The sequence below is a fragment of the Manis pentadactyla genome, chromosome 3 (genome assembly GCF_030020395.1).
Source record: "Manis pentadactyla isolate mManPen7 chromosome 3, mManPen7.hap1, whole genome shotgun sequence".
Classification (NCBI taxonomy): domain Eukaryota; kingdom Metazoa; phylum Chordata; class Mammalia; order Pholidota; family Manidae; genus Manis; species Manis pentadactyla.
This window is the reverse complement of record NC_080021.1, coordinates 308003-321188: the sequence shown is the minus strand read 5'-3', so window position 1 is coordinate 321188 and position 13186 is coordinate 308003. Positions and strand designations below refer to the sequence as shown.

The window sequence follows — 13186 nt, the reverse complement described above, 5'->3', positions numbered from 1 at the left end:
GGGTAGTTTGGCCTAATCAGGGTGATTTACCATATTTTCCCAGTAGTTGGAAAATGTTTGCAGAGCTTCAACAGGTACTGCAGGAACTGGGTATGAAAAACATCATCTATGATATGGACCCCCAGGGCCCTGATGAGGAGGTGTTCACTGTAGGAATGAGAACCTGGTGCCGCACACAGCTCCCACATCTCTCCTTGGGTCCCTAGTGAATACTCTCGCCCCCACCTAGGGCAACACATAAGGGAGGCTACTCGTACTTCAGCAGATCTGGGGGAGGTTGAAACAATGAGGGCACCAAGGGAAGTACAGGCCACGACTGAAAGGAGAGGTGCAAGAGGCCCCGTGAAGGTCTCAAGGACCCACATGTGCATTGATTTGATAAAGGCCGGGATAGCAGAAGAAAAACATGATGGGCAGCCCAACAGAATATTGTTATAACGGTGGCACCAATTAAAGCCAGAGCAGCAGTTCCAGCTACTGAGGTCCAGGACACGGAAACCAGAGTTAAGGCCTCATGTCCAGACTGTGTCCCTGCAAAACTTCATGGGAGACAGTACTCGGGACTCGCCCGAACTCTCACCCCCACAGGAGAATGATTGGTTATCGCAGTTTGACTGGGGGGGGGCGTTGTCAAAGTCCCCACCTTGGGGGACATGGTGGGGACCAGAGGCCACATGTAGAATTAGCAATTCATTGGTCCTCTGTGAATGTGCAACGTGTCCTGGCGCTGGTGGGCACAGGAGCTGAGTGTTCTCTGATTCATGGCAACCCTGAGCGGTTTCCCAGGCCCCCTGCTATGATAGATGGCTATGGGGGAAAGGCAGTTAGAGTGAAGAAAGTCCAAATCCCATTGGGGATAGAGCATTTACCCCCAAAGGAGTATACTGTGTGCATTTCCCCCATCCCTGAATATATTTTGGGGGTAGATATCCTGCAGGGCCTGTGGTTACAGACCACTGCAGGTGAGTTCAGACTGAGGGTATGTGTGGTAATGGCAGTTCTGAGGGGACATACTAAGCACCCACCTGTAGCTCTGCCTGTACCTCGGCGGGTGACAAATATTAAGCAGTATAAATTGCCAGGAAATTGGATAAAGCCTACAGTAGTTGGAGAGGGTGGGCATCATAAAGCCCACTCATAGTCCTTTTAATTCCCCAGTGTGGCCAGTGAGAAAGCCAGACGGCTCCTGGCATATGACCATGGACTACAGTGAACTGAATAAAGTCACACCCCCTTTGCATGCTGCTGTCCCCTGTATAGCAGACGTTCTGGACACCCTCAGCCATGAACTGGGAATGTATCATTATGTCGTAGACCTTGCTGATGCTTTCTTCTCTATTGACATAGCACAGGAAAGCCAGGAACAGTTTGCCTTCATGTGGGAAGGCCGGCAGTGGACATTCACTGTCCTTCCAGAGGAACACCTCCACAGTCCCACCATCTGTCATGGACTTGTAGTCCAGGACTTGGCCACATGGAAGAAACTGCAAACAGTGCAGTTATATCACTTCATTGATGATATTATACTCACATATGATTCTCTTTCAGATTTAGAAGGGGCAGTTCCTAGACTGTTGCAACGTCTACAGGAAAAAGGATGGGCTATGGAATTGTGTTCGCCGCTGCCGCTTTCCAACGCCAGCGCCGCCTCTCACTCACTGCGCTCCAGCCGAAGGGGAAGGGGGTTAAGTAAGGAGGTCTCTGTACCATGGCTCGTACCAAGCAGACTGCCCGCAAATCCACCGGTGGTAAAGCACCACGGAAGCAACTGGCTACAAAAGCCGCTCGCAAGAGTGCGCCTTCTACTGGAGGGGTGAAGAAACCGCATCGTTACAGGCCTGGTACTGTGGCAATCCGTGAAATTAGACGTCATCAGAAGTCCACTGAACTTCTGATACGCAAACTTCCCTTCCAGCGTCTGGTGCGAGAAATTGCTCAGGACTTCAAAACAGATCTGCGCTTCCAGAGTGCAGCTATTGGTGCTTTGCAGGAGGCAAGTGAGGCCTATCTGGTTGGCCTTTTTGAAGACACCAACCTGTGTGCTATCCATGCCAAACGTGTAACGATTATGCCAAAAGACATCCAGCTAGCACGCCGCATACGTGGAGAATGTGCTTAAGAATCCACTATGTTGGGAAACATTTTGTTCTTTAAAAAAAAAAAAATTCTCTTCTTCCTGTTATTGGTAGTTCTGAATGTTAGATTTTGTTTTCCCATGGGGTCAAAAGGTACCTAAGTATATGGTTGCAAGTGGAAAAAATAGGGGACAGAAATCAGGTATTGGCAGTTTTTTCCATTTTCATTTGTGTGTGAATTTTTAATACAATGTGGGGACATAAAGCATTAATGAAAGTCAAAATGTTTCAGTGAACAAGTTTCAGTAGTTCAACTTTATAACAATTATAAATAAACCTGTTAAATTTTTCTGGACAATGCCAGCATTTGGATTTTTTTAAAACAAGTAAATTTCTTATTGATGGCAACTAAATGGTGTTTGTAGCATTTTTATCATAGATTCCATCCATTCACTATACTTTTCTAACTGAGTTGTCCTACATGCAAGTACATGTTTTTAATGTTGTCTGTCTTCTGTGCTGTTCCTATAAGTTTGCTATTAAAATACATTAAACTAAAAAAAAAAAAAAAAAAAGGATGGGCTGTGAATAGCATCAAGGTTCAGGGACCTGGTTTGTCTGTGAAATTCTTGGGGGTTATCTGGTTGGGTAAAAATAAAGTTTTTCCTGAAGCAGTTATAGACAAGGTCCAGGCTTTCCCCACCCCTACCACTGTGGCAGTATTACAAGAGATTTTGGGTCTTTTGGGCTACTGGAGAGTATTTCTTCTGCACTTGGCTCAAATTCTGAAGTCTTTATACCGATTGATACAAAAGCGCATCAGGTGGGACTGGGATGAGATGTGCAGCTGATTTTACTGCTGCCAAGCAGGCACTCGAGACCATACAGGCCTTGAATGCTATGGACTCATCATGGCCCTGTGACTTAGATGTTCATGTAACTGAAGATGGTTATGGATGGGGTCTTTGGCAGTGGCTTGAATGGACATGCAAACACGCCAACCTATTGGATTCTGGTCACAACTATAGAAAGGAGCAGAGGTCCAGTACACCTTGATAGAGAAGCAACTGCCTGCTGTGCACCACGCCTTGCTGCTACTGAGCCCATTGCCGGAACAGCTCCAACCAAGGTAATAACCACCTCTCCCATCGTGGGGTGGGTGCAAGACTGGACCCAAAGGCCACGGAGTGGCGTGGCACAGTCACCTACACTGGCCAAATGGGACACATATTTACAGCAGTGCAGTGCCCTCTCTACTAGCCCCTTAAGTAGAGAACTCCAACTCTTATTGGGGCCAGTGACCTAAACCAGTGGAAAGCAGGAAGAACTTGCTTTTGAGCCATTGGTAGACAAGAGTCCTTATCAGGAGGGAAAAGCCCCTATACCTGAAGATACTTGGTACACAGACAGTTCCAGTAGTGGGCAGCCTCTGAAGTGGAGGGCTGTGGCTTTCCATCCCAAGACTGAGACAATATGGATGGAGGATGGAGAGGGGATGAGCAGCCAGTGGACTGAGTTGTGGGCAGTATGGCTCGTGATCACCCAGGAGCCCTCCCCCATAGTTGTCTGCACTGACAGCTGGGCTGTCTATCGGGGTTTGACCCTGTGGCTACCGACATGGTATCATGCCAACTGGATGGTTGGTCACTGGCCCCTTTGGGAGCAAGAGTTGTAGCAGGACTTATGGGCCTTTGGTCAGACCAAGACTGTTACTGTGTATCATGTGACTGGCCATTTGCCTTTGGCATCCCCAGGGAATCATGACGCAGACACATTGGCCCCGGTGCACTGGCTAGAAGGAAAGCCTGCCTCTGATGTGGCCCAATGGCTATACCAACGTTTGTTGCACACTGGGCAAAAGACAACATGGGCTGTAGCCCATAGGTGGGGCTTGCCATTGACCTTTGAAGAAGTCAGCAGAGCCCTGAAGGAGTGCCCTGTGTGCTCTGAGAGGGACTTACACCAAGTCCCACAGCAACATGGGACAATAGTAAGGGAGCCAATACCCCTTGTCAGGTGGCAAATAGACTATATTGGGCCTCTGACCATATCAGAAGGATATCAGTATGCTGTGACTTGTGTGGACGCAGCTACTGGACTATTGGTTTCTTTCCCTGCACGTCATGCAGATCAGCAAACCACCAAGAGGGCCCTGAAGCATCTCTTTGCAGCCTATGGCTGGCCACAGGTGATTGAAAGTGATCAAGGCACCCACTTTACTGGACATGCATTACAAGAAAGGGTGCAGCAATTAGGAATAAAGTGGAAATTTCATGTACCATATAACCCTACCGGGTCAGGCATGACAGAGAGGTTTGTTGAAATCTGGCCTGAAGTCAGACACCAATAGTCTCCATGGTTGGTCAGTTCATTTATGGACAGTGCTGCAGTGTTTGAATGAGAAGCCATGTAAAGGAGCCTTGAGCCCTGTGGATGTGCTCACACACCTTGATGCCTCTCCTATACAGTTGTACTTCCAAACAAAGTTATTGAAGCCAGGATATAGCCAGCAGAACAACACCCTGCTGCCAGCCCCTACTGCATTAAGCCCTGGAGACACTGTTGAATGGACCTGGCCCTGGACATTTTGACACAGGGACCAGCGATGGCTGGCCTTCTGGCATCTTGGGGGAAAGGCCTGGAAGATGGCCTCATGTGTATTCCTGGAATAACAGCTGAATGGCCCCCAAACATCACCGTAGTGTACCCAAAATGTCCAGGAGATAAGAGCATCTTCCGGGGAAGTTTTGTTTTATCTTTATGGTCAGTGCATGCACCTCCTGTAGCCCTATATACTGACCCATCTGTAAGGCCCACAGGGAGGGGGGTGAAAGTACACTAGACCAGGACGAGATCCCATTCCTGCCACTGTTTTATCACAAGACCACTCGCTTGCATGTATCCTACCTGATGGAAAAGATCTGCCCTATACTGGTGCCATTAAAACATGTATCTTATCGTCCTTAAGGTTATTTTCTCCTTCAGTCCTGTGGCCTGAATGCACCCCCTGGCTGCAGCTGCCGCATGATGATTGCTCTGAACTCTCAGCTACTGCCTGCCCACGGAATGGACGAGCTTTGTACTTAATCTGCATAAGACTTTGAACCTAGCTGAATCCTCCGGCTGGAGGATTGTCATAATTTTATTTCTGTTGCTATTCTTATGTCATTAGTCTGGTCACAATGCTCCAGTTTTCTCATCCAGGGACCATTGCAGAAGAAGGTGAATTAGTGGATTGTAAAGCGAGATTTCTGGATGAGTGGCCTATGGGTAAAATTGTAACATTTCCAGAATATCTGGCGTGGCTTTAGCGCATCTGCATATTCTTGTGGGTGGAGAGAAAGTTCATCTCCAGGTCAATGGGTAATTATCTGGGCAACCTAGGGCGTGTCTGAACCTGAAAGTTTAAAGGGAGGGGCTGGTTTACTTGCTTGCTTCTTCAGGAACACAGCAGAGGGGAGAGATGGTGCTGGACTGCAGTTTGTAAGCAACAAACGAGTTTTAAACTTTATTTCTCCCTCTGATTTAGGTTTTTAGAGGTATTTTGCCCCGGGATATCCTCTCACCGGACTTACAGTGTGACTATTATCTTTAACCATAACCATCTGGAAGCACTCTAAAGATATCTACTTTTCATACCAGAAAAAACAAACAAAAAAATACGTTCCCTATTTCTCATTCTCTGCGAACCCTAACAGTCCTCATCTACATTGGGGTCACCTGGGTCTCAGTCCACGAGGGTTTCTAGGGAACCCAGCCCTGTGGGTCCTACTGCCCTTACCACCAAGGACCACCTCAACAGTTGTCAGTTCCCAAGATGTCACTGTCCTCTTCAATTTCCCAGGCCTTTCTACATGACCACCAGCAGCAGCCCCACTGGCACCAGGGCCGCCTCTTACGCGACAGTCTTTCTGGGTCTCGGGACCATCCACACACCCAGTCTTGTTCACGCAATCCAGGCCATCCTGCCGCAGTCGGCGGCATCTCGGGACGCCCCACAGGCATTTCCCGGCCGGGCTGCGTGTTCTCTCAGGGCCACCTGGGCCAGCCTGCCCGTCGGGAAGTCCAAGAGCTCCCTATCGACTTCTCTGCAACCTTCGTCGCCAACAGCCAGGCCTGCCCGGCCGCCTCTGCAGAACCTCTCCGGCCCGGTCCCGGCGCCCGGGACCGCAGCCCTCACGGCTCGGTGCCCGCCGCTCGCCGGCCTTCCGACACGCAACCCGCGGGGTCAGCACGCCCGTCCCGCGCCCACAGCACGTTCTCGGCGCTCATGAATGAAACCACCACCTTCAGGAGCTCTGTCGCCGCCGCACTGCAGCAGTGGGATCGGCTACCGTCCGCGGGGAAGGGCCTTGGCTGATCTGTCCGCCCTGCGACCCAGAACCCGCGGGGCCGGGCCCAGAGCGCCTCGCCCTCGAAACCGGGAACGCGGCCACAGCACCAGCCCCCGCGCCTCGCAGGGCGCTCGCCTCTCCCACGGGGAGCGCCGAGGTCGGGGCCACGGCAACCACCGAGTCGCCGTCCTCCCTGCACCCCAGAGCGGCCCGAAGGCACGCGGACCCATCCCGGGGGCCGCTTCCGGCGGCGCGGCGTCTCGGGCTTGGCCCCGTCCGGGTGGCTTGGGGCGCCGATCATCGGCTCAGAGCTGCCACGGCCGTGGAGCGGGGCCGCCGCCGGCAGCAAGGGATTGAGCGGCTGCCGGTGGGAGCGCCGGCACTGAAGCCCCAGGAGACAGAGAGTGGGTCGGAACGTGAGAACCTGCTTCTCTAGGTCCACCTGCCGAGGGAGCGACGCGCTTCCGGTTGAGACGCAAGTGACAGGGGGCAGCCCCTATCCAGTTCGAGTAGGATACGGGCCCATGGAAAAGGGCAAAACCTTGCTAAGGCTTCAGGAATGTAAAGGAAAATAGGATGCAACGTTTAAACAATGTAACGGCGTATAGGGAAATTCCTCCCGAAACCCAGTGTTATGAAAGTTTGCTGACCATAGCCATATGACATACGAGTTTAAAATAAGTGACCTTTAATGTAATTGATTAAAACATAGCATTCTGGAGTGAACCACAGCTTATCTCCCTCGCCAATGCAACGTAAGCAGCGGCTTATGCTAGATCGGAGCTCATAAGCATCAGCCTTGCGCCTCCTGGCGTGCGCTGGGAAATCTGTACTTTCCTTTCTATGAGTAAAAACCTTTCCTCCTGCCTGGCTATCCTGAGCCTTCGCGAAGTTCCTTCTTCCTCCGCCAACAATTGCCCCGGTATCAGCATGGCCGCTGCCCACCGAGGCCCTTGAGCATCTTTCCAAGTGCATGTTGGCCATTTGCCCGTCTTTGCAGAAAAAGCTACCCAAGTCTTTCGCCGACTGTTTATCTTTTTATTGAATTGTAAGAGTTATTTATATGTTCTGGATAAAAGTCCTTTACTTCAGATGTGTGGCTTGCAAATATTCTCAACCTTCCGCGGGTTGTCTTTTCACTGTCTTTTGACAGTATCATTTCAGCACAGAAGTCTTAATTTTGATGTGGTGCAATGTTTCTATTTTTGTTTTGTCACTTGTTCTTTTGGTGTCTTTTTCAAAGAATCTGCTTTTGGTTTTATTCATCCATTCTATTCTTTCCTTTTTCCAAAGTTCATTTTTTCCTCTTTTATTATTTCTATTTTCTTTAGATTTAATATTTTTTGTCTAGCTCTTTGAACACATAACTTTCTAACATTGTAATTGTGATTAGTATTTATTAAAAGGCAGTAAATTATCTGCAAAAGTGTAGAATAGTGAAGGCTGGACTTGGTAATAGCCTGGTGTTTCAAGCTTTTAGGTACCAAGTTGAAGAAGGTAGTAAGGTAAAGGGGGAAAAGACGGGTACTGTAATGTATGGGAGGGAAATGGGACAAAAAGAACAAAATTCAGGACAAATGGAAGCAAAAGGCAGCCCTTCTGTCCTCGAACTTCAAGAAACTTACTAAGTATGAGAGCAGCAGCAGGTTTTGTAGTCTGTCTATAGGAACCTTCTGCATGTCAATTTCTCTTGCTTTGGATCACATGGATTTAGAAAAGATATTTGTTATATTTTTAAGTTTTCTTTAAAATTTTTATTCCAAAATCACTTTAAACTTATAGGAAAGCTGCAAAAAATGCAGAGAACTCCCAAATAACTTTTAATTCAGATTCACCAGTTTCTAACTTTTGCCACATTTATCATTTCTTTCTTTTCCTGAACCATTTGAAGGAGATGAAATATGTGGCTTGAAAAGACGGCTTTCTTTAATTCCCTTCCTGGCATTTGATCTCTCATTGTTTGTTTGTCTTTCCTTTTTGGGGTTGTGGGGTGGCCGGGTGTGTGTGTGTGTGTGTGTCCATTTTCATTCTTAGTTTTGCAAGATCTGACTTTAGGTGTTTTCAGTTATCTCCAAATGCTTGAGAATATTTGCTTCAGTTTGGGGTATTAGTTTTCTTCTGCCCCCTTTGGATTCTACCCACCTTGGTCTCCCTGGGTTCCAACTCCATCTCCTCAACTCGGGGAGACTGCTCACCATCTCTACACAAGCAGATGGATTTCTTTCCTCGTTTGTCTTTACACAGACGGTATAGCCCTCTGGAGCTCCAGCTCTGGACAGAGGCCTGGGTTCCCACTGTCACCTTAGAGTCATGCAGGCCTCATGTGTCACCTCCATGGAGGCTGTAAATAGGCCAAGGCCCCCAGAGCTGCCTTAGCATCAGTTCCCAGGTTTGAATGTAACGATGTCACACTTTCACTCTTCTCTCTTCATCTTTAGCCCCTGCAGTGTCCCTTCTTTCTCTCGGTGCCTAACCATGAATTTTCCTGCTAACATTCTCGCCCTACGCTGCGTTAACAGGTAAAGGCAGGCAGGGGGTCGGAGCCCCCCAAGCTCTGCTTCACTGGTGAGTGCTCCCACCAGGCACAGACAGGAGATGTGGGCCTCTCAAAGGGAATGTCTGGTCTAAATAGGAGAACCAGACAGACAGAGTAAAACAAAACAGGAGCTATGGAATGGGTGGGTAAGATGATGATGCTGTGGGATACAAAAGTAGAAAAGTTGCTTTTCCTGAAGGATATACATTAAGAGGGGCAAGTATGGTCCTCCCCCATTATCCACAGGGGATATGTTCTAAGACCCCCAGTGGATGCCTGAAACTGTGTATAGTACCAAATCCTATACATATTATGTTTTTTCCTACACATACATACATATGATAAATTTATAAATTAGGTACAATAAGAGACTAACAGTAACTGATAATAAAATAGAACAATTATAACAATATAAGCAAAGTTATGTGAATGTGGTTGTTCTCTTAAAATATCTTACTGTGCTGTCCTCAACCTTCTCTTGTAATGATGTGAGACAACATGCTCACATGAAGAGAGAAAACGGGTGAATGATGTAGATGTGTGATGCAGTGGGAGGCCACTGCTAACCTTCTGACGGTAAGTCAGGAGGATCATCTGCTTCCAGACCACTGACTGCAGGTAACTGAAACCGACATGGAAAGCAACACTGCGGATAAAGGGGAACTACTGTATTTTTATCCCCATTTTAGAGAGATACCCAGATAGACGAAAAATACCCAGAAAGATGAAATGCTTTACCAAAGTCACAGGGTTATGCCCAAGGCAGAAGGGGACTATAACACAGGGCTTCAAAGTCTGGAATAGCCCACAGAGACCACACTGGGGCTGGCCAAACCCACACTTACAAGAGGTTCTGTGCGTAAGAATTCCAGTAATATTACAGGAAAGACAGAACATGAACAGGTGGACAGGTCAAGCAAACCATGTAACAAGTATCAACCAAAATGCAGAAGTGGCCCTAAACTCCCTAAAAGAAACAGTAAGGATAGGAGTGGAGATTAACTGAGGAAGGTTCCTTGAAGGGGTAATATTTGCATTGGGCCACGAAGAAATGAAGAGTGGATTAGAAAGAAAATTCCTCCAGGTAAGGTCTCAGAGTTGAAAGTCGGCCTGTCGACCAACCCGTAGTCAACATTACACTTAATAGCAAAAAGCTTCCTTTAAGATTGGAAACAAGACTGGGATGCCCACTCTCCCCACTGTTACTCAACATAGTACTGGAGGTCCTAGCCACGGCAATCAGACAACACAAAGAAATAAAAGGCATCCAGATTGGTCAGAAAGAGGTTAAACTGTCACTGTTTGCAGATGACATAATATTGTACATAATAAACCCTAAAGAATCCACCTGAAAACTACTAGAATAGCTGAATTCAGCAAAGTTGCAGGATACAAAATTAATACACAGAAATCTGTTGTATTCCTATATACTAATGATGAACTAGTACAAAGAGTAATCAGGAAAACAATTCCATTCACAATTGCATCTAAAAGAATAAATTACCTACACATAAACCTAACCAAGGAGGTTAAAGACTTATACCCTGAAAACTACAAGAAACTCATGAGAGAAATTAAAGAGGACATGAATAAATGGAAATACAACCCATGCTCATGGACAGGAAGAATATTGTCAAAAGGCTACCCTGCCTAAGTCATCTACAGATTCAATGCAATTCCTATCAAAATACCAACAGCATTCTTCAATGAACTAGAGCAACCTGTTCTAAAATTCATATGGAACCACAAAAGATCCTGAATAGCCAAAGCAATCCTAAGAAGGAAGAATAAAGCTGGGGGGATTACACTCCCCAACTTCAAGCTCTACTACAAAGCCACAGTAATCAAGACAATTTGGTACTGGCACCAGAACAGACCCATAGACCAGTGGAAAAGAAGGGCCCAGATATAAACCCACACATATACCACCAATTAATATATGATAAAGGAGCCATGGATATACAATGGGGAAATGACAGCCTCTTCAACAATTGGTGTTGCCAAAACTAGACAGCTACATGTAAGACAATGAAACTGGATTACTGTCAACCCTATACAAAAGTAAACTCAAAATGGACCAAAGACCTGAATGTAAGTCATGAAACAATAAAGCTCTTAGAAGAAAACATAGGCAAAAATCTCTGAATATAAACATGAGCAACTTTTTCCTGAATGCATCTCCTCAGGCAAGGGAAACAAAAGCAAAAATGAACAAATGGGACTACATCGAGCTAAAAAGCTTCTGTGTAGCAAAGGACACCATCAACAGAACAAAAAGGCATCCTACAGTATGGGAGAATATATTTGTAAATGACATATCTGACAAGGGGTTAACATTCAAAATACATAAAGAGCTCACATGCCTCAACAACCAAAAAGGAAATTGTAAGGTTGAAGGCACTGGGGGTAGGGGTGGGCACGTCGGACACTGATGATGTGCCAAAGTCCCTGGCTGCTGTCCCCTCCTAACCCAAAAAATGTGCCTTAGGCTAGCCAATCCTTGGGCCGCTGTAAATCTAAGCTCTGCCTCCCCCTACCTTCCTTAAAAACTTGCTGCCTGCCCTGCTGAGTGTGACTTCCCCAGCCTGTGATAGCCAGACGGGGGAATATCACCCGGGAATGGTGTTCAAATAAACTGCCTGGCCCTTTGTTGCCTCTCGTTCGTTGCCTGCTTATTTCGGCTAGAATTTATCTTACAGAAATAACCCGATTAAAAAATGGGCAGACGAGCTGAACAGACACTTCTCCAAAGAAGCAATTCAGATGGCCAACAGGCACATGAAAAGATGCTTCACATCACTAATCATCAGGGACATGCAAATTAAAACCACAATGAGATATCACCTCACACCAGTCAGGATGGCCAGCATGGAAAAGACTAGGAACAACAAAGGCTGGCGAAGATATGGATAAAGGGGAACCTGGTGGGAAAGTAAATTAGTTCAACCATTGTGGAAAACAATATGGAGGTTCCTTAAAAAACTCAAAATAGAAAACCATTTGACCTGGGAATTCCACTCCTAGGAATTTACCTCAACAAAACAAGATCAGATTCAAAAAGACATGTGCACTCCTATGTTTATCGCAGCACTATTTACAACAGTCAAGAAATGGAAGCAACCTAAGTGTCCATCAGTAGATAAAAGGATAAAGATATGGCACATATACACAATGGATTATTATTCAGCCATAAGAAGAAAACAAATCCTACCATTTCCAACAATATGGGTGGAGCTAGAGGGTATTATGCTCAGTGAAATATGCCAGGCGGAGAAAGACAAGTGCCAAATGATTTCCCTCATTTATGGAGTATAACAACAAAGCAAAACCAAAGGAATAAAAACAGCAGCAGACACACAGACCCCAAAGAAGGGACTAGTGGTTATCAAAGGGGAAGTGTGTGGGAGGGCGGGTGGGGAGGGAGGGAGAAGGGGATTGAGGGGTATTATGATTGGTACACATGGTGTTGGGGTGTCATGGGGAAGACTGTATAGCACGGGGAAGACAAGTAGTGATTGTAGCATCTTATGACGCTGAATGACAGTGACTGTAATGGGGTGGTGGTGGGGACTTGATAATATGGGTGAATGTAGTAACCACAATGTTTTTCATGTGAAGCCTTCGTAAGAGTATATATCAAAGATATCTTAATAAAAAAAGAAAACAAAGTGGCCTGTCAGCCTGTCAGGGCCATCACGCTGTAGAGTTAATGAGTCTAGAGTTTTTCAAACATCCCAGTGAAACTCTCTAAATAGAAGTTTATTGCTCAAGTCATAGTCAACAGGGGAACACAGATTAAAACCATGGATGCCACCACATCCCCACTAATATGGTCTAATAAAACCTGATTCTATTGAGTTCTGGCTAGGACTCAGAGCAAGTAAGCTCTCATACATTGCCCATGGGAATGTAAAATGGTACAGGCACTCTGAAAAACAGTTAAGTAGTTCCTTAAAAAGTTAAACATAAGCTTACCATACAACCCACTCTACCGATCCTGGCTATTTACCCAAGAGAACTAAAAGGTTAGGTTCAGAAAATAGCCTGTTTTAAATGTTTACAGCAGCTTTATTCATAGTTACCCCAATCTGGAAACCATCCAAAACCCTTCCATGGGTGAATGGGTCAACAAACTGCTATATCCATACAACAGAATGCTACCTGGCAGTCAACTATTGGTAGTGCAATGTCACGGATTAATCTCCAATACACTGTCAAGTGAAAGGTGTCAGATTCAAAAG

General features: G+C 46.4%; 1 protein-coding gene across 1 annotated transcript; it reads left to right on the top strand.

Annotated features, from left to right (window-relative positions):
* Positions 1-1620: 1620 nt before the first annotated feature.
* Positions 1621-2650, top strand: LOC118931003 (histone H3.3A-like). Its single transcript, XM_036923054.2, has one exon. It carries the CDS (start codon positions 1709-1711, stop codon positions 2117-2119), a length of 411 nt encoding a protein of 136 aa, XP_036778949.1. The 5' UTR covers positions 1621-1708; the 3' UTR covers positions 2120-2650.
* Positions 2651-13186: the final 10536 nt, after the last annotated feature.

Excerpts from the sequence above, each read along its gene's own strand:
- LOC118931003 (XM_036923054.2), top strand. The coding sequence starts at position 1,709 with ATGGCTCGTACCAAGCAGACTGCCCGCAAATCCACCGGTGGTAAAGCA.